The 23,174-nt window shown below is 42.3% G+C and overlaps 1 protein-coding gene across 1 annotated transcript; it reads right to left on the reverse strand.

Moving 5' to 3' along the window:
* Positions 1-624: 624 nt before the first annotated feature.
* Positions 625-21,993, reverse strand: LOC139460738 (disintegrin and metalloproteinase domain-containing protein 10-like). Its single transcript, XM_071242215.1, has 14 exons — positions 21,723-21,993; positions 14,756-14,888; positions 13,430-13,557; positions 11,957-12,469; positions 11,160-11,419; positions 9,500-9,628; positions 8,199-8,373; positions 5,508-5,664; positions 4,688-4,792; positions 3,562-3,643; positions 3,121-3,245; positions 2,614-2,716; positions 1,305-1,436; positions 625-1,043 (listed from the first exon to the last, which is right to left on the reverse strand). The coding sequence occupies exons 1-14, from the start codon at positions 21,805-21,807 to the stop codon at positions 900-902; spliced, it is 2,271 nt and encodes a 756-aa protein (XP_071098316.1). The 5' UTR covers positions 21,808-21,993; the 3' UTR covers positions 625-899.
* Between the last annotated feature and the right edge of the window lie 1,181 nt (positions 21,994-23,174).

A 23,174-nucleotide genomic window follows, 5' to 3' on the forward strand; every position in this document is an offset into this window, starting at 1 on the left:
AATATTTTAACTCCCAGTAGATTTGGAGAGGTTCCTATCCACGATGTCCTGTACTGCTTTTGTATCAAGGGACGCGAAGCGGTGACTGGACGCTTGAACTTTGGGCTCTACGGAAACGCTGGCTGTATTTCCTAGTTCGGGGGCCATCTCAGAACGGTTTTCAGCTTCAACAGCTTTTTGTGGGTTATAATAAGAACAAAATTAGGTGGATGTATGAAAGTCATTATAGAGTTGCAATAAATGTTTTTTTACTGTGTTAAAAATTGATTTTGTTTTGTTTTTTCCTTTGGCCAAGCCCAAGAAAATTACATTATTTATGATTATGATTTTGTAATTAATGGAAAAAGGTAAATTTCATTTACCTTCAAATTCTTGTATTATCTCAGAAAATGTCTCGTCGCCCCATTCACTCAATATTTTATCGAAATCTCCGATGTGGAAGTCAGGGTAAATTTCCATCTGTTCCTCCATGTTGATGATTTCAAAAATAGTTCCATTAATTAATGTATACATACACGGTGATGAGACCCCAAAAATTCAGCGATGTTATGCTCATTCGACAACACTTTTTAACCAATCAGATCAGGGAACATACCTACATTTATGTTACAATTCGTTATAAGCGTGTTCGTTATAAGCGTAGTTTACTGTTAGTGAAGATAAAACGCCTCGTTTCATTGTGTCATTTTTCAAAACAAAGTGTTTTGAGTCAGTTGGACTAATTATCTTAAATGTTTTGGATAATGCAGTCTGGTTTTGCAACTAACACTAATCCTCGTACCTGTCGGTAGACACACTACAAATATATACACATTCTATATACAACGTCCTGGTATGTTGCATATTTACAATACTCAGTGTTTCATTTTGTGTGGAGATATCTTGACGACCCAAAACGATCACATGTAGCCGGTTGGCGCAACGCTGTTTGTTCTATGTCTTGGACTCAGTTGAATGGCGTTGTTTCCATAGCGACGCTGCCTTCTCTCGTAGAGTTCCTTGTCACTCGGTACTTTCTTGCCGCACACCTTGACAAATATCACCTGTAGCAGAAATACATAAATATATACACACATCAATGCATAAATATAAACACACATCAATGCATAAAAATACAAAAACAGAAGTACATAAATACATCAATAAATAAATATTAAGTTTATTTTTCATCATATCGATGGTCGATCATCAAACAACAACGTCCGAAGCAACACAATTCGTTACAGCGCTCACTTCTTAAACTTAAAAACCAGTGTAGGTCAACATGTGCGAGTGTGCGTGTGCGTGTGCGTGTGCCGACGTACCATGAGCACGATGAATCCCAGTCCCGCTAGCACCGGCACATACCAGTGCGCGATCAGCCATTCCTTCAGACTTTGGAGATTCTCTGATGACAACAGCTTCTTTATAGTACTGAACGTTCCAGTTGGATCCACCTGAAGTGTACGTTAACCTGTCAATACCACGCATCCTACACCCGTTAATTACATATATCGTCGTTAGTATCTGTATCATTGTTAACAACATATATAATCATTATTCTACCGTGAATTTGGAAATTAGTCAATCAGAGGCTATTAAATCACAATAAACCCGCTCTCCAAGTTCTCAGATTCCAGTTCTGTCGCGCAATACACCATGCTAAACGAGCAGCTTTGTGGTGATCTCTCAACAAGGGACGCTTTATGACTCGTATAGCCCTCAGTTCTGCGGCTTTCAGTCGGTTCCTAAGGGTTCTGGTGCTGAAACGATGATTGGGCAACCACAGCTGTTTCAGACGAGTACTTGTTAAAAAGGGATCTCGGCGTATGAGACGAAGAAGGTCCCTGTCGTCGCGATGTGTCGTCACTGGAGGTCTTCCGGATCTGGGTAGGTCCTGTACATCACCAATCTCGACTAAACGGCTTAAGACAGTTTGATGATACCCCAAATTCCGACCATTGGCATTATAAGACATTCCTGCGTTATGCATGCCGATTATTAGCTATCTCGTGGCGTTTGATAATCGCCTTCGTGCCATGGTCACCCAGTGTCATGGAATAACTGTTTACAACCGAGCTTAAGAAAGAAATTTTAACGTATGGATAATTATATCTTTCATGACTGTTACAAATATTGGGACCAAACAATAATGAAATATATTAGGGTGTGCTTAACCTTTTTCTTTGTGTATATATCATCGCTAATAACAAATATCTTCATTAATAACATATATCGTCGTAATAATATGTATCATCATGCATAACATATGTCGTCATAATTATATCGTCATGGTGGCATGTATCGCCGAGTCTCACAGACTGCTGGTTGAACTCAACGATGCGTACAAGATAAGCAATGCTAGTATTTCGCCAGTGGGAAATCTGGGTTAGAATAGGTCCCCAATGGTGGTTGTGAGAGGCGACAAGATGGATCGGGTGGTCAGGCTTGGTGATTTGGTACATAGCTGGTCAACGTACCCCGACGGTGTGGATCGTTCCTCATCATATCAGTCACTGGATTGTCTGGTCCAGACTCGATCATTAACATGCTGCCGTTTACAGTTGGAATGTTTTCGAGTGCGGCGTCAACAAGAAAATATTGACAAAAACAACTGTCACTACATCGTCATACCTCTCTGCACCTGTAGAACACGTCGCAGTAGCCCTGGAAGTCGTTACAGGGGCTGCCGGGGACGGTGCTGCCATTGGGGACGCCGCTGATTTCATACGACGGTCTGCGAAGGAATGGAATCGTGTGGTTTGCTTGTTATATGATTAAAAAATGGTTTTTGATTGCGTTTTCTAACAAACGTAATCTTGACAAGGAGGTTTCTTCTCACTCCGAGGGGCACGGGTGGCCGATGGTTTAAGGAGTGTTGAATCGCTCTGCAGACTTGCGTCCCTTGTCCGCGCAAGGATCTGCTGGTCGTGGGTCAAAACTTCAAGGTCCTTATTTTGACCCGCTTGTTGGTTTTATCGATCGAATCTGCGATTTCTACATCAAGCTAATCCGAGGGGATATAACTGTAATATTGTTTAAAGTGTTGTAAAATCGAACACACTCATTTAAGTTGACACGCCGTCATATAACTGAAATATTGTTCATAGTGGCGCTAAAACCCACTCACTCACTCCTTACTTGCACTGTCCGCCATCCTCGCAGCAGATCTGACACAGCCTCTCATCCTTCCAGTTGCCTGCTGTAGTCGACGTACATTGACATGGCGGGTAGTCAAACGCCAGGCACACAGACCCAGAACATGTCTACATAACCGAGAGAAATTACAGGAATGTCAGACCAAACTCATGTGGTTATTTGCATTTGGACAAAACTTATTTTGTTGATGTCCCCTTGCACGTAGTATCGTAACTCTGTTTCACCAAACAACGTAATCACGTATCACTGAAAAATGTTGAAGACATTTTCAATCAGGGTCATAGTCAGTTTAATGTTATCGATAAGTTCGATGCTAGAGTACTACTGGACCAGTAGGAAAACGGAAATAGTGTTCAAGTTGAAATAGGCTGGCCCATCTTTAATAATAGTATTCCCCTATCTAATGTTGTATGGTATACTTACACCGTTGACACAAACTTGGTTGTCACCGCAGGGGGTCTTGTTTGCCACCCATGTTGACACAGGACAGTTGGCGGACGTCCCAGTACGTACGTCAAGGACGTAAATTATACAGCTCTTTGGACTATCTATCCATCCATCCATCCATCCATCCATCTATCTATCTATCTATCTATCTATCTATCTATCGTCACGCCGAAAACCCGGGTTCGATTCCCGACATGGGTACAATGTGTGAAGCACATTTCTGGTGTCCCCCGCCGTGATATTGCTGGAATATTGCTAAAAAACGGCGTAAAACCGTACTCACTCACCCTTCAGTTGAATAAGCATTAAATATACAAAAACAGTCCAGATATGTGTGCTTGTCAAAACGCGATACTTTATCTTTCGCTCAACGGCTCTTCGGGTGTCATTAAACCCTTAACGTAGTCACAGACATCGTCGTTGACGCAGTATTTGTGTGGCGCTACCCGACGACGTGGATGGCTGTTCGCAATATCCTATTTCTGGCCACGGTTCGATAATTTACAGGCCAACGTCTGGACCAGTGCGGCGTAAAACAACAAAATACACTGTCATTGTATTTCCGACAAATGGAAAGCTTTAAATATTCGCTTCCCTTTGCCCTGGTATTCAACGTTATTCCACAACGGAATGGTTTATGTGGCTTTAGGCGTCTCAGTGAGTGAGTGAGTGAGTTGGGTTTAACGCCGCTTTTAACAGTATTCCAGTTATATTACGGCGTGTCAGCTTAATGTGGGAGGAAAGCCCGAAGTGATGCAGGTGTCAGACGTTTACCACTTCGGTGAAACCCACGATCGCGGTATGGTGCTGACAAACCTAGAAACATAATTGGGGCGAACTGGGATTCGAACCCACAATCATAGGTTTCTGGCGTGCCCAAGGGACGCAATTCTGCACAGCGAATCGCGGCGCCTTCGACGACTGGGCCACCCATGCCACCTTTTCACGTCTAAATGCATAGGCAAATGAATGCGCGAAATCTTTGTGGTTGGTATCGATAAAGTCGTGTAATTTAGGGATGTTAGGGATATCTTCTATGTCGTCTCCTCAGTGTATTGTGTTATGTTTTGTGTTATGTCTTGTGTTATGTACAGAAGGATATTCGCAGGACGCTTCCGCGAGACAGGAGGTGCTGGAACGACAGACGTGGTTAGCGGCGGCAGTGACGTACTGGCAGCTCGAGTCACAACACGGACCTGAGCTTGGGCTGAAAACACACACATTATCAGGTCTGGTTAATATTCCTAGACCTCAAAAATATAACAAAAAGTATGAACAGTGCAGTGTCAATAGTTCGTGCGTTTGCGTGTGTGTGTGTGTGTGTGTGTGTGTGTGAGGTGAGGTAAGATGAAATGGGTTTAACGTCGCGTCCAAGATTATTTCACTTATATAGAGACGTGCATGCACGTGTGTGTGTGGCTGATTGTACTAGTCCGGACTGATGCCGATTTATAGTGCTAGCTCACTGAGATACCATGGCCCAGTTTAACAGGTATACCCCACTGAGACACAGTGTACTGACTACGAGCCGACCAGTCCTTGTTTTAGCCCTTTGATGTCAAGCCCGGTAGGGTAACAGCAAGTTCCATCTTTTAACGTCTTTTGGTATGACGCGGCCGGGGATCGAACCCCGGACCTTCCGCTCTCCGGGCGGGCGCTCTACCACTGGACCACGGAGGCCGTCGTTGTGGGTGGGTGAAGATGTAAATGTGGTTGTGCGTGTAGATGTGAATGTGGAAATGGATATGGAAGTGGTTGAGGGTGCAGGTGGATGTGGGCGCGGGGATAAAAGAAAGATATTGTGTATGTGTTGTGCGTCTGTGGATGAATCAGACATCCACGTGTTTGGGTGTCGGTACAGGAACGTGAGTGTACGCGTGGTTACTGGGGTCAGGGATGGGGCTGAACACTGGGGGTCTCACCTGCAGACTGACGTGGCTGTCTTGGTGCAGGGTGTAGGTGCCCCTGCAGCTGATGTCTGTGGGTTGCAGCACCCCTCAGTACAGTCCTCCTCCCATCCACAGTCGCACTCCTCGGCACCCTCCACCACCTTGTTGCCGCAGATAGAACCCATCGGCTCTGAAAGATGGACAACATAGTCATCGTTCTTGTAGCCCTTTAACCACGACAGTATCTCTCCAGCGAAATAGTCTGGATATATATTGGATTAACGCCCCCTCCACCACCTTGTTGCCGCAGATAGAACCCATCGGCTCTGAAAGATGGACAACATAGTCATCGTTCTTGTAGCCCTTTAACCACAACAGTATCTCTCCAGCGAAATAGTCTGGATATATATTGGATTAACGCCCCCTCCACCACCTTGTTGCCGCAGATAGAACCCATCGGCTCTGGAAGATTGACAACATAGTCATCGTTCTTGTAGCCCTTTAACCACGACAGTATCTCTCCAGCGAAATAGTCTGGATATATATTGGATTAACGCCCCCTCCACCACCTTGTTGTCGCAGATAGAACCCATCGGCTCTGAAAGATGGACAACATAGTCATCGTTCTTGTAGCCCTTTAACCACGACAGTATCTCTCCAGCGAAATAGTCTGGATATATATTGGATTAACACCCCCTCCACCACCTTGTTGCCGCAGATAGAACCCATCGGCTCTGAAAGATGGACAACATAGTCATCGTTTTTGTAGCCCTTTAACCACGACAGTATCTCTCCAGCGAAATAGTCTGGATATATATTGGATTAACGCCCCCTCCACCACCTTGTTGCCGCAGATAGAACCCATCGGCTCTGAAAGATGGACAACATAGTCATCGTTCTTGTAGCCCTTTAACCACGACAGTATCTCTCCAGCGAAATAGTCTGGATATATATTGGATTAACGCACCCTCCACCACCTTGTTGCCGCAGATAGAACCCATCGGCTCTGGAAGATTGACAACATAGTCATCGTTCTTGTAGCCCTTTAACCACGACAGTATCTCCCCAGCGAAATAGTCTGGATATATATTGGATTAACGCCCCCTCCACCACCTTGTTGCCGCAGATAGAACCCATCGGCTCTGAAAGATGGACAACATAGTCATCGTTCTTGTAGCCCTTTAACCACGACAGTATCTCTCCAGCGAAATAGTCTGGATATATATTGGATTAACGCCCCCTCCACCACCTTGTTGCCGCAGATAGAACCCATCGGCTCTGAAAGATGGACAACATAGTCATCGTTCTTGTAGCCCTTTAACCACGACAGTATCTCTCCAGCGAAATAGTCTGGATATATATTGGATTAACGCACCCTCCACCACCTTGTTGCCACAGATAGAACCCATCGGCTCTGGAAGATGGACAACATAGTCATCGTTCTTGTAGCCCTTTAACCACGACAGTATCTCTCCAGCGAAATAGTCTGGATATATATTGGATTAACGCACCCTCCACCACCTTGTTGCCGCAGATAGAACCCATCGGCTCTGAAAGATGGACAACATAGTCATCGTTCTTGTAGCCCTTTAACCACGACAGTATCTCTCCAGCGAAATAGTCTGGATATATATTGGATTAACGCACCCTCCACCACCTTGTTGCCGCAGATAGAACCCATCGGCTCTGAAAGATGGACAACATAGTCATCGTTCTTGTAGCCCTTTAACCACGACAGTATCTCTCCAGCGAAATAGTCTGGATATATATTGGATTAACGCACCCTCCACCACCTTGTTGCCGCAGATAGAACCCATCGGCTCTGAAAGATTGACAACATAGTCATCGTTCTTGTAGCCCTTGAATCACGACTGATCTCTCCAGCGAAAAAGTCTGGCTATATATTGGATTAACGCACCCTCCACCACCTTGTTGCCGCAGATAGAACCCATCGGCTCTGAAAGATGGACAACATAGTCATCGTTCTTGTAGCCCTTTAACCACGACCGTATCTCCCCAGCGAAATAGTCTGGATATATATTGGATTAACGCACCCTCCACCACCTTGTTGCCGCAGATAGAACCCATCGGCTCTGAAAGATTGACAACATAGTCATCGTTTATGTAACGCATTAATCACGACAGTATCTCTCCAGCGAAATAGTCTGTATATATATTGGATAAACGCCCCTTCTGCCATCTTGTTGTGCCATAGTAGTCGTCGGTTCTTAAAGATGAGCGAGTGAGCATATTGTTTCGCCGTTTTTAGAAATATTCCAACAATATCACGATCTGGAGCCCAGTGTTGTATCTGGGAAATTGAGCTGTGGCCTTCAATGTAACGAGCAACGCTTTAACCGCTAGACTGCCAACCGCCACGGGGACACAGGTGGCCCAGTCGTCTAAGCCGCCGCGATTCGCTGTGCAGAGATGCATCCCTTGGGCACGCTTGAAACCTGTGATTGTGGATTCAAATCCCGATTCGCCCCGATTATATTTCAAGTTTTGTCAGAACCATACCCGTACTCATGGGTTTCACGGAAGTGGTAAACGTCTGAGACCTGCATTACTTCGGGCTTTCCTCCCATTTTAAGCTGACACGCCGCGATATAACTGTAATACTGTCAAATGCGGCGTTAAACCCAACTCACTCACCACCCGCCACATATAGTGTTTAAGCATAACAAGTCATACAGTAGATGTATATGATAAAATGGGTCTCACCAACAAAACAGCCGGTTGCTGATCTTGCCTTTGACACCAATATTGGCGCCATTTTAGCAATGCTACACGTTGAGAAAGCGTTGTTATTAGGTTGAAGCCCGGATGTAGCTCTCGCGTACATGATGTAGTTCCCGGGCGTGCCGCCTGGAGCGCATGTCGTTCCTTCAGTGTCGTGCTGAAACAATAACTTTTACGGTGAAACCAGACACGCCAAGGTAGATTTCTGCACAGCCTCGACATATTGTTCCAAATGTCAACCAAATGATTTGCCCAACTAGCATAGCTGGCTGGTCCTGGTCCCGTCGTGGGCGTAGTTCCATCTCATCCCAGGCATGTTCTACGGTGGAGAGGTCTGGAGAAACAGCCGACCAAGGCAGTACAGCAATAAACAATGATGAGTTGGATCTCCATGACCCTTGCAAGACCATCAGAGAGTGACTCATCTGTGAACAGTATACTCGTCTCAACCCAGATGTTTCAATGTGGTAGAATAACCTTGCAAAATACTCCCTTTGTCGATTTCTATAATGTTTTCTATCCAAAGACATTGTTTTGCCACTAAATCTTTCAATATAATAGTGACAGAAATTCTACAATAATTTATTTCAAAACGTCTCCTGTAAAGTTACTAAGATCTACATTTGCACAGATCATTATTTCCTACTGACAATGTTTAAAATGTATACTATTATCTTCCGCGGTGACGAGGCCTTCAAATCAGCTGTTTCAATCTGCGGCGGTTATGTGATTTGAAACCTCTGATTGACCAATTAGAATAGAGTATTTTCTAAATTCATAGTAAAATAATAATGGGGGGGGGGGGAATAAAGTCTTAGAAGTTGTAGTAGCGACTTTTGACAATTTCACAGCTATTAACGCGAATTGGAGCTTTCTGTCTTCTTAAAGTTAAAAATCTGCAGTGCGAAAGCTGTGTGAAGTTAACGACATTTCGATCTTTTGACGACTTCAAGCTGGAAAATCGAATTTCAAAAGACACATCGAGATCGATAGTTTGGGCTTCCAAAAATATTCATAACACTTCATTGAAATATTTTGTCTGTGACCTATATTTACCGACTGAATTCCGGTCCCAATATGTCCCCCTATGTTGGTCGTAATGGGTAACTTACTGGATCAGGTGGTGGATGGCAAATAAACGTAAACTGACGGCGCGGATCGCTGCGCATAATATCAATCACTGGATTGTCTGGTCCAGATTCGACTTTCTACAGGCAGCCGTTATATAGTTTTGGAATTGCTGAATGCGACGTTAAACAAACATACAAACAAATTATAATTACCGGAGAGCCAAAGTTGTGGCCGATCTCGTGGGCGAAGGTCAACTGACTCACCAACGTGGACACCGTCTTGCCGTAGTTGAGTGTCGTCACAATGCCGCTGTTCAGGCTGAGGCTCCCTTGAGAAAACGCCTGGAAGAGAAACTGTACGAGTTCTACTTGACTATAGTGAGTGATTTAAAATTTAACGTCGCATCGTCATTATTCCAGCCATATAGCAACAACTCGTTTGTTGCTTTGTTTGTTGTTTAACGCCACCCTCAGCAATATTCAAGCTGTATGACGGCGGTAAATAATCGAGTCGGGAACAGACAATCCAGTGACTGACATCATGAGCATCGATCCACGCAGTTTGGATACATGACATGCATCAACTAAGTCAGCGAGTCTGACCACCCGATCCTGTTAGTCGCCTCTTACGACAAGCATAGTCGCCTTTTACGGCAAGCATGGGTTGAAGAAGACCTATTCTTTTCCGGCTCTTCACGGATCTTGAATATAGGAAGATTTACTGACATCACATGTCACAAATTCGTGATTCTGCTCCCATCATTTCACGTTCATTTGGAACACATTTTGATTGTTTTTCTTTTGTAAATGAATTCAGAAACTGCCGGGCAAAAGAATTATAGAACAATGTTTTATTGTGGCTAAACAGGAAACAAATAAGACATAGTTATTCTATGGTGATGTATTTGATACGGGTATCATTGTTGTGTTTTGGACCTTAAGTTTGCAGTGTTTCGGCGACTGTTTTCAGCCCAGTTATGTTTTGAGAACGTTTGTAACCGTGGGGTCAAATCCAACTTTTAAGTGTACTTTCTTTTCCTCGGCAGTGTTCATAAAAACGCATGCAAACTTTACGAGAGTGACACACTGTTTGTGTGGTCAGTAGTTCATGTTGTTTCGTGATGCCATGGAACGTAGATATTGTAAAATGCTCTCGTTATGACAGTTTCGCGTCGATATATATTTCTCATTAACTTTCAAGAAAGATTACTGTAACCAACGGTTCAAAATATGTGACCCTCAAGGACCCTTATGGGTGCCGGGATACAACTGTGCTGTGACGTTTGACGTCAACTTATTTCCGTGAAGATCTCTGTGTGTGCGGACTGTACAAAAATATCTTTTTGTCCTCTCGTTAGTTCGTAATGTAATAAAAACATCATTTCAATACCGTTCAGCATAAATATATAATTTCAATTTCAATTCATCAGACATTATGTCTAAAAACTGCAAATATTGCCTAAACTATAAAAGATAAAATAGTTGATGTCATGTATCTCTGTAATTAACATGATTTGAAGCTTGCTTGTGAATTGTATTTATTTATATTTGAAGATTCTGCAGTTTTGACATATAGTGAAAAGTCAGAATGTGAATACAAGATACTATCTTGAAATTTCAACTTATTATCTTGAAATTTCAAGTTAGTATCTTGAAATTTCATCTTAGGATCTTGAAATTTCAAGATAGTATCGAAAAGAAAATGGGTCCTAAAAGGCTTCCGTACATTCCTCCTGGGGGAGGGGGGGATATATATGTTTATTTCTGTGAAATGGGAATCCGAGCACTGTGTGTCAGAACATCCAGCACGACAGCTGAGCGATTTATTTTAGGATTAAACCTGAGCACAAATTAGGTTTAATCCATCATTTACCGTATATTTCTCACACACGCCTCCCGACTGCCCCTCCCCAGCTGTCCAAGCCAGTCCCAGCACCCCGGCGTCGAAGTCTCTGTGGGTGAACATGTAGGACAGACAGAAGCTGTCGTAATTCTCCTGCGAGTGGAGTTCCAGGAATTTCTCCACGCCGTAGTTGCCGTTCAGTCTGTACGTCGGGTCGCTGGTGTTGGTGTGCACCTTGATCTTCTTGATGATGAAGTTGATGTTGTCGGCACTGCTGTCGCCGTCAAAATCTAAACACATGATAGTTATTCTGAGTGTGTGTTTTTTTTACGGCTTTTCTTGACTATTTCAGCCATATTGGCCCCAGCGTTCTATTCCCTACAGAAGATTGATAATATGTAAAAGCCCTTCTGGTGCGCCTCTACCCCTCCCTACCCCTCCTTATCCCTCCTCCTCCCCCACCCCCTTCCTTCTCGTCCGTGACATGACTGGAATATTGCTAAAAACGGCGTAAAACCAGACTCACTCCGTCACTCACTGACTATGATATTGAAGTTACAAAACCACAGGGTGGTTGTTTTGCCTGCAGTGTTGTTTACATTCCTTGTCTTATTGTGTCCTATTCTGCAAACCAATATCACCATGATGTCAGGGACACGAAGTGAAAGATTCCATTACATCAACCTAAAGCATTGTATTAATTAATAAAACAAATTACAATATGTAATTACATTTTAAAATTACCCACAGGGGAAGAGTATCAGTGACAAATATTGTTCAATAATTCAGACATTGCATGACAGGAATCAGTTGAAATGCAAACTTACCTATAGCACCATATATGGCATTAACTGTTTGTACACTCTGTGAGAGTTCTTCGATAAGACTGTCGACGTCACTTCCGTGTTGTTGAAATATCACGTGATCAGCCTGCATGTACAGTTCGCACGTGGTTTTAGTCGGAACTATAGCCCGCTTCTGTCTTTTATGATCATAATGTAAGTATTTTTCCGACCAATCAGAATGCGTATCGTTATCTTTCGACCAATCGTACGTCGTCTTTCCTTTATCTTCGTTGTGGCGTTGGTTGGACTTCATCGTCGCACTCTGCTGAATTGTAAACAAACGTTCCCTGTGCTTCTCGGCTCCACAGAAACCGCTGTCCACGTCGAACTTCACATCGGACCTTCTGTATATCACGGAATGGAAATCCTGAGGTTCTTTGAAATATTTCTTAGCTTTCTCAACAACATAAAATTCTTCCCCCGTGTCAATAGTTCCTTGAAAATGCCCCGTGGTGGTAATAAGCCCATTAACTGTTGGTTTGAAGCCATATCCAACTGTAAACATAAATACATTGAAAACTTAATATTGAATTAAATCATATTAGACTGTAGTGGTCACCAAAAATAGCAGGGAGACACAACTCTCCTCCCGTATATCACCCTTGTGTTCGCATCAGGTCAGGATACTCTCACTTTTTCGCGAACACCTGGTATCATCACTATTTGATAGTAATTCATTAACATATGCTCATGATATAGTCGGAATCGTACAATGGACTTTGCCTACAGCTTATTTTCCTATGATTATAAAATAGTTTTGTAGCTTTTATTTCATCAAAGTGGTAATTATTTGTACTTTCCTTAAATACGTTTAGAAATGATCCACAATTTGAAGCCACTGGGAAAGTCTCACCTCACTTCCAAAGGAGTAATTATTAATCATAACATTTCGTCAATACGCCCAAATAAAAATCCACATTTAGAGTTGAGGTGAAATTGGGTTCAACATCGCGTCCAAGATTATTACACTTATATAGCGATGTTAATGCACTATGTGTGTGGCTGCTTGTGCTAGTCCGGACTGATGCCGATTTATAATGCCAGCTCACTGAGATACCATGCCGCAGTATAACATGAATACCCCACTCAGACACAGTATACTGACTCCGAGCCGACCAGTCCTTGTTTTAGCCACTTAGTGTCGAGCACCAGACAGGGTAACAACAAGTACCATCTATTAACGTCTTTTGGTATGACGCGGCCGGGGATCGAACCCCGGACCTTCCGCTCTCCGGGCGGACGCTCTACCACTAGACCACGGAGGCGGTCACACATTTAGAAGTCATTGTGAAATATTATATCAGTTACATGTACGTGATGTCTCTTTGTGTTGTAAATAGTTTAAAATCATGAACAAATATGAACATTTGAAGAAAATTAGTAGAACATTTATTCAGAAGAACATTGGAACATTAGAAAAAGCAAACCAAGAGTCGAAAAGAAGCTGTGAGTTACCATAATCCTCTCGGAGATTTCCGTTATACGCTCGGCTGATATCGTAAGGCACGTGACCGCTCGTCGTCTCAATCTGTATGTGCTGACTGAAGAGATCGGTGTCTCGTCGCAGTGTTATGTTGAAATCTCTGAAACATAATTTTTGAAGTGGGTCATTTACCATTGCTTTTTGTAACACATGTTTTGGACTCAGGTGACAATGGTCTTAGTCGCTTCAATTCGTTATGCAGAGTTGCGTTCCTTTGTTGTGTCAGGATCAGGTGTTCGTCGGACGAATTTTGTACCCTATGGCTCTTTACGAATTGAACAGCCATGTTTGAAATAACTACATGTACGAGCAGGGTTTGGACCCCCAAAAGACATATAATACAATAAACTGATTTTAACTATCAACGAACTGAGGTACAAAACCCGACCAGTTCATGATAAAATACACGATTAAACACGTTTGATAAACATTGCAGTTCTACGCATTGTACGGATGTTATATACCGTGAAGATCCGGGGTAGAATAGGTCTTCAGCAACCCGTGCTTGCCGTAAAAGGCGACTATGCTTGTCGTATTAGGCGACTAACGGGATTGGGTGGTCAGGCTCGCAGACTTGGTTGATGCATGTCATTGTATGCCAATATGGTGGATCGATGCTCATGATGTCAGTCACTGGATTGTCTGGTCCAGACTGGATTATTTACAGACCGCCGTCATATAGCTGGAATATTGCTGAGTGCGGCGTTAAACAACAAACCAACCAACAAACTGAACAACGCGGTGCATGCCATGCCAACAACCTCGATGGTTTCCAAAACTGATTAATGTAAATTAACTAAACATCGAAGTCTGGCAGATCTAGGTGGCTTTCATCATATTCAATATACTTATCATATTTCGTGAATTGACTGCTTCCTTGGTCCAGCGGATCGACCGTCTGCCTGGAGAGCCGAGGATAAGTGGTTCGATACGCCTTTATGAATATACTTTTGTTTGCGTCTTGTTTATATTTTTATTCCTGTTTTGCAATAATTGTATATTGAGTTTGATATTTTACGGAAGCCTTTCGGGGCCATTTGTTTCGGTAAAATCTTAAAATTTTAACTTAGCATCTTGAAATTTCAGCATAGCATATTGAAATTTCAACTTAGTATCTTGTAATTTCAAAATAATAAGTTGAAATTTGAAGATGCCATGCTGCAATTTCAAGATAATAAGTTGAAATTTAAGATTTTAACTTGAAATGTCAACGTATGTATCTTGAAAATTCATGAAAAAGAAGAAGACAAAAGTGGCTTCCGTAATATTCAGTCTATCCACATGTACAAGGATATTACCTCCCAAAAGCTGCAAAATGAAGATTGACATCTGGCTGAGCTGCTCTTTTAGAACGATGATGTTGTTGGTGGAGATGGTGGTGGTCGTAGTGCAGAGGTTCGTAGTTGAGGATGGTCTCAGTAAGTTTGGCGCCTGTGGGATGTGCACAATAGTTTATATGATAAGCAACTGCTGATAGCCTCAATACATGTATATGAGTCCCGTTGTTACTCAAGTAGTTTGGATATTGCCAAGTAATTGACATGATTGAACAGAGAGTGAGTGAGTGAGTTGGGTTCACCGCCGCTTTTAATAGCATTCCAGTCATATCACGACGAGTCAGCTTGATGTGGGAGGAAAGCCCGAAGTGATGCAGGTCTCAGATATTTACCACTTGAAACCCACGAGCACGGGTATGGTGCTAACAATCCTTGAAACATAATCAGGGCGAACCGGGATTCGAACCCACAATCATGGGTTTCTGGCTTGCCCAAGGGACGCAACTCTGCACAGCGAATCGCGGCGCCTCAGACGATTGGGCAACCCGTGTCCCTTGGTGGAAAAGTGTTTTAGTTATATGACGGTGCATAGACTCAATGTGGGCTTGTTTGTTTGTTCGTTTCTTTCTGTGTTGTTAAACGCCGCACTCAGAAATATTCCAACTAAATGACGGCGGTCTGTTAATAATCGAGTCTGGACCAGACAATCCAGTGATTGATATCATGAGCATCGATCCACGCAATTGGGATACAATATCATGTATCAACCATGTCAGCGAGCTTGGCCACCCGATCCAGTTAGTCGCCTCTTACGACAAACATAGTCACCTTTTACGGCAAGCATGGGTTGCTGAAGACCTATTCTATCCCGGATCTTCACGGGTCTCTTCATGTGGGAGGAAAGCCCAAGATGATGTCATAAACGAAACCAACGAGCATGTGGTACTGACAAACCTGGAAACATTATCGCGGCGAACAGGGATTCGAGCTCTCGTTCATAGGGTTCTGGCACGACTAAGGGACGCAACTTTGCACTGCAAATTTTGGCGCTTTGGGCGGCTGGGCCACCCGAGCTCCTATTCGAGTGTATCACCACTTTGACCCAAGGGGGTATCTCAGAAACACGCCAGGCCACGTCATACGAAAAGACGTTAAAAGATGATACTTATTGTTACCCTGCATGTCCCTCGGCATTAAGGGGCTGAAACACGGATTGGCCGTCTCGGAGTCGGAATATTTTTTCTGAGTGGGGTATTTATGTTAAACTACAGCATGGTATCATCAGCGGGCAAGCACTATAAAGTCGGCATCATTCCGGACCAGTACAAGCAGCCACACACACACACGTGCATGCAGGTCGTTATATAAGCGTAAAAAACAGGATATTTACCACCCCGAACACACTCGCGTGATAACTTCTATTTACACTACGCAACTGCCTGTTCAGCTGACTGTAAATATCGAGACGTGATATACCCCTATTGGTGTTCAGTGTATATTTGAACAATTCATTTCATCTTGTATATCAATCGACGATACACTGTACGAATGTACAAACATCACATGAAAATATCACTATCTGGCCCCGGAACACTGGTGAAGAGCTCTTTCGTCTTAGTATGCTGCCCGTAGGTGTTCGTATAACGAGGAGGTAATTTCGCAAGCGACCGTAAACGGATGTTGTCGTGGTTTCCTAGCAACCAGTAAACAACTGATAGGATCTATCATGACTAAATCATGCATGACAAATAGATCGTAAATTTAACTACACTCTGATACGTGCTTTGTATTTGAGGTTTGATAGTTTGACTTATTAGCTTAAAACACACAGCGGACGGCAGGAAGGTTAAGAAAGTTGGATGATTTTGTTTTGTATGTATATTGTTTAACGCCGCACTCAGAAGTAATCCAGATGACGCCCTCTGTAAATAATCGAGACTGGATCAGACAATCCAGTAATTGAAGTCATGAGCTTCGATCCATGCAATTGGGATACGATGACATGCACCAAAAATGCCAGCGAGCCTGACCACCCGATTCCGTTAGTCGCCTCTTACGGCAAGCATGGGTTGCTGAAGATCTGTTCTACCCCGGATCTTCTCACGGGTAGCAAGTTGAAAAAAAAGGCAGGGGGGGTGGGGGGTGGGGGTGGGGGTGGGGGTGGGGTCGGGGGGAAGAAATAGATAAAGGACAGAAGGACAGATTAAGCGAAGTGAAACAGAGGAGAGTCTGTCCAAGATATATATATATATATATATTAAACGTACATATACACATACATGTAGGTCAGTTGTTTTCGTTTTATCTATAAACTGCGACAGGTTGTTATTGGTGAAATATATACATTCTAACAATTCACGTTAATAGCATTGCACGTTAATATCAATTCAGGTTGATAACGTTACATTGATAACAATGCACGTTGATTGCATTTAACGTTAATTCGCAATGACAACATGTCACGTTAATAATTCACGTCGATAACATGACACGTTAATAATTCACGTTGATACGATGACACGTTAAGAACAATTGACGTTGATAAGATGACACGTTAAGAACAATTGACGTTGATAGCATGACACGTTAATAATTCACGTTGATAACATGACACTTTAAGAACAACTGACGTTGATAAGATGACACGTTAATAATTCACGTTGATAAGATGACACGTAAAAAATTGACGTTGATAAGATGACACGTTAAGAACAAATGACGTTGATAGCATGACACGTTGATAATTCACGTTGATAAGATGACACTTTAAGAACAATTGACGTTGATAAGATGACACGTTAAGAACAATTGGCGTTGATAGCATGACACGTTAATAATTCACGTTGATAAGATGACACTTTAAGAACAATTGACGTTGATAAGATGACACGTTAAGAACAATTGACGTTGATAGCATGACACGTTAATAATTCACGTTGATAAGACGACACTTTAAGAACAATTGACGTTGATAAGATGACACTTTAAGAACAATTGACGTTGATAAGATGACACGTTAAGAACAACTGACGTTGATAGCATAACATGTTAAGAACTATTGACGTTGATTGCATGAGACCTTAAGAACTATTGACGTTGATAGCATGACACGTTGATAATTCACGTTGATAAGATGACACTTTAAGAACAACTGACGTTGATAAGATGACACGTTAATAATTCACGTTGATAAGATGACACGTTAAGAACAATTGACGTTGATAAGATGACACGTTAAGAACAAATGACGTTGATAGCATGACACGTTGATAATTCACGTTGATAAGATGACACTTTAAGAACAATTGACGTTGATAAGATGACACGTTAAGAACAATTGGCGTTGATAGCATGACACGTTAATAATTCACGTTGATAAGATGACACTTTAAGAACGATTGAGGTTGATAAGATGACACTTTAAGAACAATTGACGTTGATAAGATGACACGTTAAGAACAACTGACGTTGATAGCATAACATGTTAACAACTATTGACGTTGATTGCATGAGACCTTAAGAACTATTGACGTTGATAGCATGACACGTTGATAATTCACGTTGATAAGATGACACTTTAAGAACAACTGACGTTGATAAGATGACACGTTAATAATTCACGTTGATAAGATGACACGTTAAGAACAATTGACGTTGATAAGATGACACGTTAAGAACAAATGACGTTGATAGCATGACACGTTGATAATTCACGTTGATAAGATGACACTTTAAGAACAATTGACGTTGATAAGATGACACGTTAAGAACAATTGACGTTGATAGCATGACACGTTAATAATTCAATTTGATAAGATGACACTTTAAGAACGATTGAGGTTGATAAGATGACACTTTAAGAACAATTGACGTTGATAAGATGACACTTTAAGAACAATTGACGTTGATAAGATGACACTTTAAGAACAATTGAAGTTGATAAGATGACACTTTAAGAACAATTGACGTTGATAGCATGACACGTTAATAATTCACGTTGATAAGATGACACGTTAAAAACAATTGACGTTGATAAGATGACACTTTAAAAACAATTGACGTTGATAAGATGACACTTTAAGAACAACTGACGTTGATAGCATAGCATGTTAAGAACTATTGACGTTGATTGCATGAGACCCTTAAGACCTATTGACGTTCGTAACATGGCACGTAAAGAACAATTGACGTTGATAGCATGACAAGTGAGATGAGGTGAGATGGGGTTTAACGTCACGTTCAAGATTTTAGCACTTATTCAGAGACGTGCATGCATGTGTGTGGCTGATTGTGCTAGTCCGGACTGATGCCTATTTATGGTAGTAGCACAAGGAGATATACCATGCTGCAGTTTAACATGAAAATCCCCCTCAGACACAGTATACCGACTCCGAGTCGACCAGTCCTTATTTGACACCTTTAATGCCGAGCGCTAAGCAGGGTAACAACAAGTATCATCTTTTAACGTATTTTGGTATGACGCGGCCTGGGATCGACCCGGACCTTCCACTCACCGTGCCGACGCTCTACCACTAGACCACGGAGGCGGTCGCGGCATGTTAAAAACATTTGACGTTGATAACATGGCACGTTAAGAACAATTCATATGATGTGAATATTCCGTGTTATTAAAGCATCACGTAAAGGAGACGTCCAGTTAATAACATGGCGCCAAATGACATAAAAAGTTAATACACCCCATTTAAAGAAAACCATGTTGCATTAATGACACGCCACGTTAAATCATACCAGATTTTGTTTGTACTATTTCTTTTCCTTCTCCCATGCAATATTCACATGAACTAAGGATGTTTGTTCTGTGTCAAACTGTCATATTTCATGTCGGGTAGTAATGTTTGATAAATGACTTAATGCGCACCATCCTGTCAACTACGACGACTTCGGCCTGGTTAACATGTACACACGCTTGTAAATCTCCCCTAACACGAGGTCGCTATTGAAGGTCGAGATTGTTCTTACATATCTCCCAGGGACTGTAAATCCTATGACCCGTGAAGATCCGGGGTAGAATAAGTCTTCAGCAACCCAAGCTTGCCGTAAAAGGCGACTATGCTTGTGGTAAGAGGCGACTAACGGGATCGGGTGGTCAGGGTCGCTGACTTGGTTGATGCATGTCATCGATCCCAATTGCGTAGATCGATGCTCATGATGTCAATCACTGGATTGTCTGATCCAGACTTGATTATTTACAGATCGCCGTCATATAGCTAGAATATTGCTGAGTGCGGCGTTAAACAACAAACAAACAAAGTAAATCCCATACATGTATAATACAACTATTTTCCTATCTTAACAACATCAGATTGTACTTGGTAAACATGGAGTGAGTGAGTATGGTTTTATGCCGCTTTTATCAATATTCCAGCAATATCACGGCGGGGGACACCAGAAATGGGCTTCACACATTGTACCAATGTCGGGAATCGAACTCTGGTCTTCGGCGTGACGAGCGAACGCTTTAACCACTAGGATACCCCTTTAAACATGGAATCAATATTCATTGAACATCTCTACTTCTGTTGGCATGGGGTGGAGTTAGAGTATGCTATAACAGGACCGTACCCTACATTCGCGTGATTAAATCCCCATGAAACTAAATCCAACAGAATGAGCGCATTGAGTTAAACAAGGACGTTACTTGGTCACTTATGATTGGTTTGATACTAGCAATTTCAATGTTCATATTATAAACGTTAACAACCTGTTGATAACGTAAAGGCGGATATTTCCTCCTGCAATTTCATTACCGGGAACTTAAATGTTGTAACTCATCGACTGATGTTTGTTTGTTTGTTTTTTGACGCCGCACTCAGCAATATTCCAGCTATATGACAGCGGTCTGTTTCTATTTGAATATGGACCAGACAATCCAGTGATTGACTTCATGAGCATCGATGTACACAATTGGGATACGATGACATGCATCAACCAAGTCGCCTTTTACTGCAAGCATAGGTTGCTGAAGACCTATTCTACCCCGGATCTCCACGCGTCCATTCATCGATTGATGTTGCAATCATTACTGTTATGGCTGTTCTTGTCATCTAGACGTTGGCTAAACCTGTTTCAGCAACACTGTGGGATTTATAATCATACATTACGTAAGATACACAGAAGCCATTACGTTCGTAAAAGTTTAATACCCTTCATATTACCAATACCTCTGTATAACAAACTCCATCTAAGACATTAATTTGTTATACAAAGACTTATCTATTAATATGAATAAATACAATTAATTCGTTATATACCAAATAGCTGTATATCAATCACTATACACTGAATTAAACCTTGATATAAAAAAATATAACTATTAGTATCAATCATTATATAGTTCTATTGGTGAGTTATTTCCACATTAATGTCCAGATGTTTGTGCTTGTCTAAACTTCTTTATGCAAACAAGATCTTTCGCCGCGCATCGGCTTTTTAAGGGGTTATGGAAAACTTACACAACGGTGTGTATTTCGATATATCAAACATTTGTTGTAACTAACATATATTTTGCTTCCAAGCTGGTCCATTTATACCTAACAATAAAACATGACAAATACCAAACTCACGTCCGTGAGGATCCGGGGTAGAATAGGTCTTCAGCAACCCATGCTTGCTGTAAAAGGCGACTATGCTTGTCGTAAGAGGCGACTAACGGGATCGGCTGGTCAGACTCGCTGACTTGCAATTGGTTGATGCATGTCATCGATCCCAATTGCGTAGATCGATGCTCATGATGTCAATCACTGGATTGTCTGATCCAGACTTGATTATTTACAGACCGCCGTCATATAGCTGTAATAATATCAATGTCTTAATACCAAGGTTTAATATCAGTGTAATATTGCTGAGTGCGGCGTTAAACAACAAACAAACAAACAAACAAACAAACAAACAAACAAACAAAGAAAACAAAAGTCACATTTACGCCATAGGAATATTGGACCTACACTAACGTACAAGACATATCTACCTGTAACCATTGATTTCACATCACGTAGATCCATCACCATCACCATCATGAACGCTGTAACCACTTGGAAGATGAAGGTATCCATGACGACATGAACAACAACTCCCCAATACACGTACAAATATAACAGTGCTAGAGAAACCACTGCATGGTCCACCTTTACCCTCTCCTCGCTGCTGTCTCTCTTAATCGCCGAACGTTACTTCCCTGTTACAGATCGATGACGTGTAGTCACGCATCGGGGTGCGTACCTGCTAGGCGACACAGCAATAATTGGAAATAGATCGCAGTGAATCCTTTTGTTTATTTTCTCACTTGAATTGGTATTTGAGTACAGATACTGGTTACCTTTGAACTGTTTTCACAATGCAATCCTGGTGTGGCTGTTGTTCACTGCCAGCTAATTGTCTCGTGTCATGAACGAGACTTCCTGACTTCCAATTTTCTTCTGGGTATCGTATTGAGTCAAGTCCATTTTAAGAAGGAGTATTTAGCGAAGATGTCTGATGTTTTGGGTCCAAACAGGTTCACCGCGTTAGCACGACTGAGAGAATCAATTAAACCAGTAGGGTTCAGTCATCCTTGTGTCTCTGCTCCATTGATCACGCTTCAACACTTGACGAATCAACAGAAGGACTGAATTTATATTTAGGTAGAATCTGCAAATCATCTACCCATCGACTGCTAGGCCAGAATCAGCATTAGTCCAACCCCGATCATTTACTCAGTCGGTAATCAGCTTGTATCAGGAAAGCTATCACAGAACGTCAATGCAAGTCATTCGATCCATATCAACCTCATCGATTGATTTGTACGGTTGATGCTTTGTCCATCCGGGTTAAGATGCTGTTACTTTCATCTCCCTCGGTAAACGTAGACCCATAGTAACCATACAAGACAACAAACGCAGGCCATTGAATCTCGCTATCAGTTGTCTGACGGCGACAATCAGAAACACAATGCAAACAATCCGCTACTATTTCTCTGTTTTATGATTCAATAACGCAAAGCTGAAATCAATCTGCAGGTATTGTCCACCTGGGCTTTTGAACAAAGGTGGCGTCCCTTGGCTGATATTACTAACGGGGTCCTTTTGAGACAAGCAATCGTAGACTGCGACAATCGTAGCTCCCCTACTCTGGATTTAAGCACAGGACCGCCTCCGTGGTGTAGTGGGTGGAGAACGGAAGTTCGGGGTTCGATCCCGGGCCGCGACATACCAAAAGACATTGAAAGACGGTATTTGTTGTGACCCCGCTCGGCATTAAAGGGATAAAACAAGGACTGGTCGGCACGTAGGCAGTGTACTGTGTCTGAGTGGGGTATCCATCTTAAACTGCGGCATGGTGGGCTGGCACTTTAAAACCGAAATCAGTCCGGACTACAAGCAGACACACACACACACACACACACACACACACACACACACACACACACACACACACGTGCATG

Source organism: Haliotis cracherodii, unplaced genomic scaffold, assembly GCF_022045235.1.
Source record: "Haliotis cracherodii isolate W230 unplaced genomic scaffold, xgHalCrac1.p SCAF_14, whole genome shotgun sequence".
In the NCBI taxonomy this organism is placed as follows: Eukaryota; Metazoa; Mollusca; class Gastropoda; order Lepetellida; family Haliotidae; genus Haliotis; species Haliotis cracherodii.

What these genes read in the sequence shown, in the direction of transcription:
- LOC139460738 (XM_071242215.1), bottom strand. Translation starts at nt 21,807, where the DNA reads ATGGATACCTTCATCTTCCAAGTGGTTACAGCGTTCATGATGGTGATG. An exon ending in TGCCATATATGGTGCTATAG is followed by an intron (nt 11,420 to 11,956) that starts GTAAGTTTGCAT and finishes TCATGTGTTTAG; the next exon opens with ATTTTGACGGCGACAGCAGT. An exon ending in TGGGATTCATCGTGCTCATG is followed by an intron (nt 1,044 to 1,304) that starts GTACGTCGGCAC and finishes TTTCTGCTACAG; the next exon opens with GTGATATTTGTCAAGGTGTG.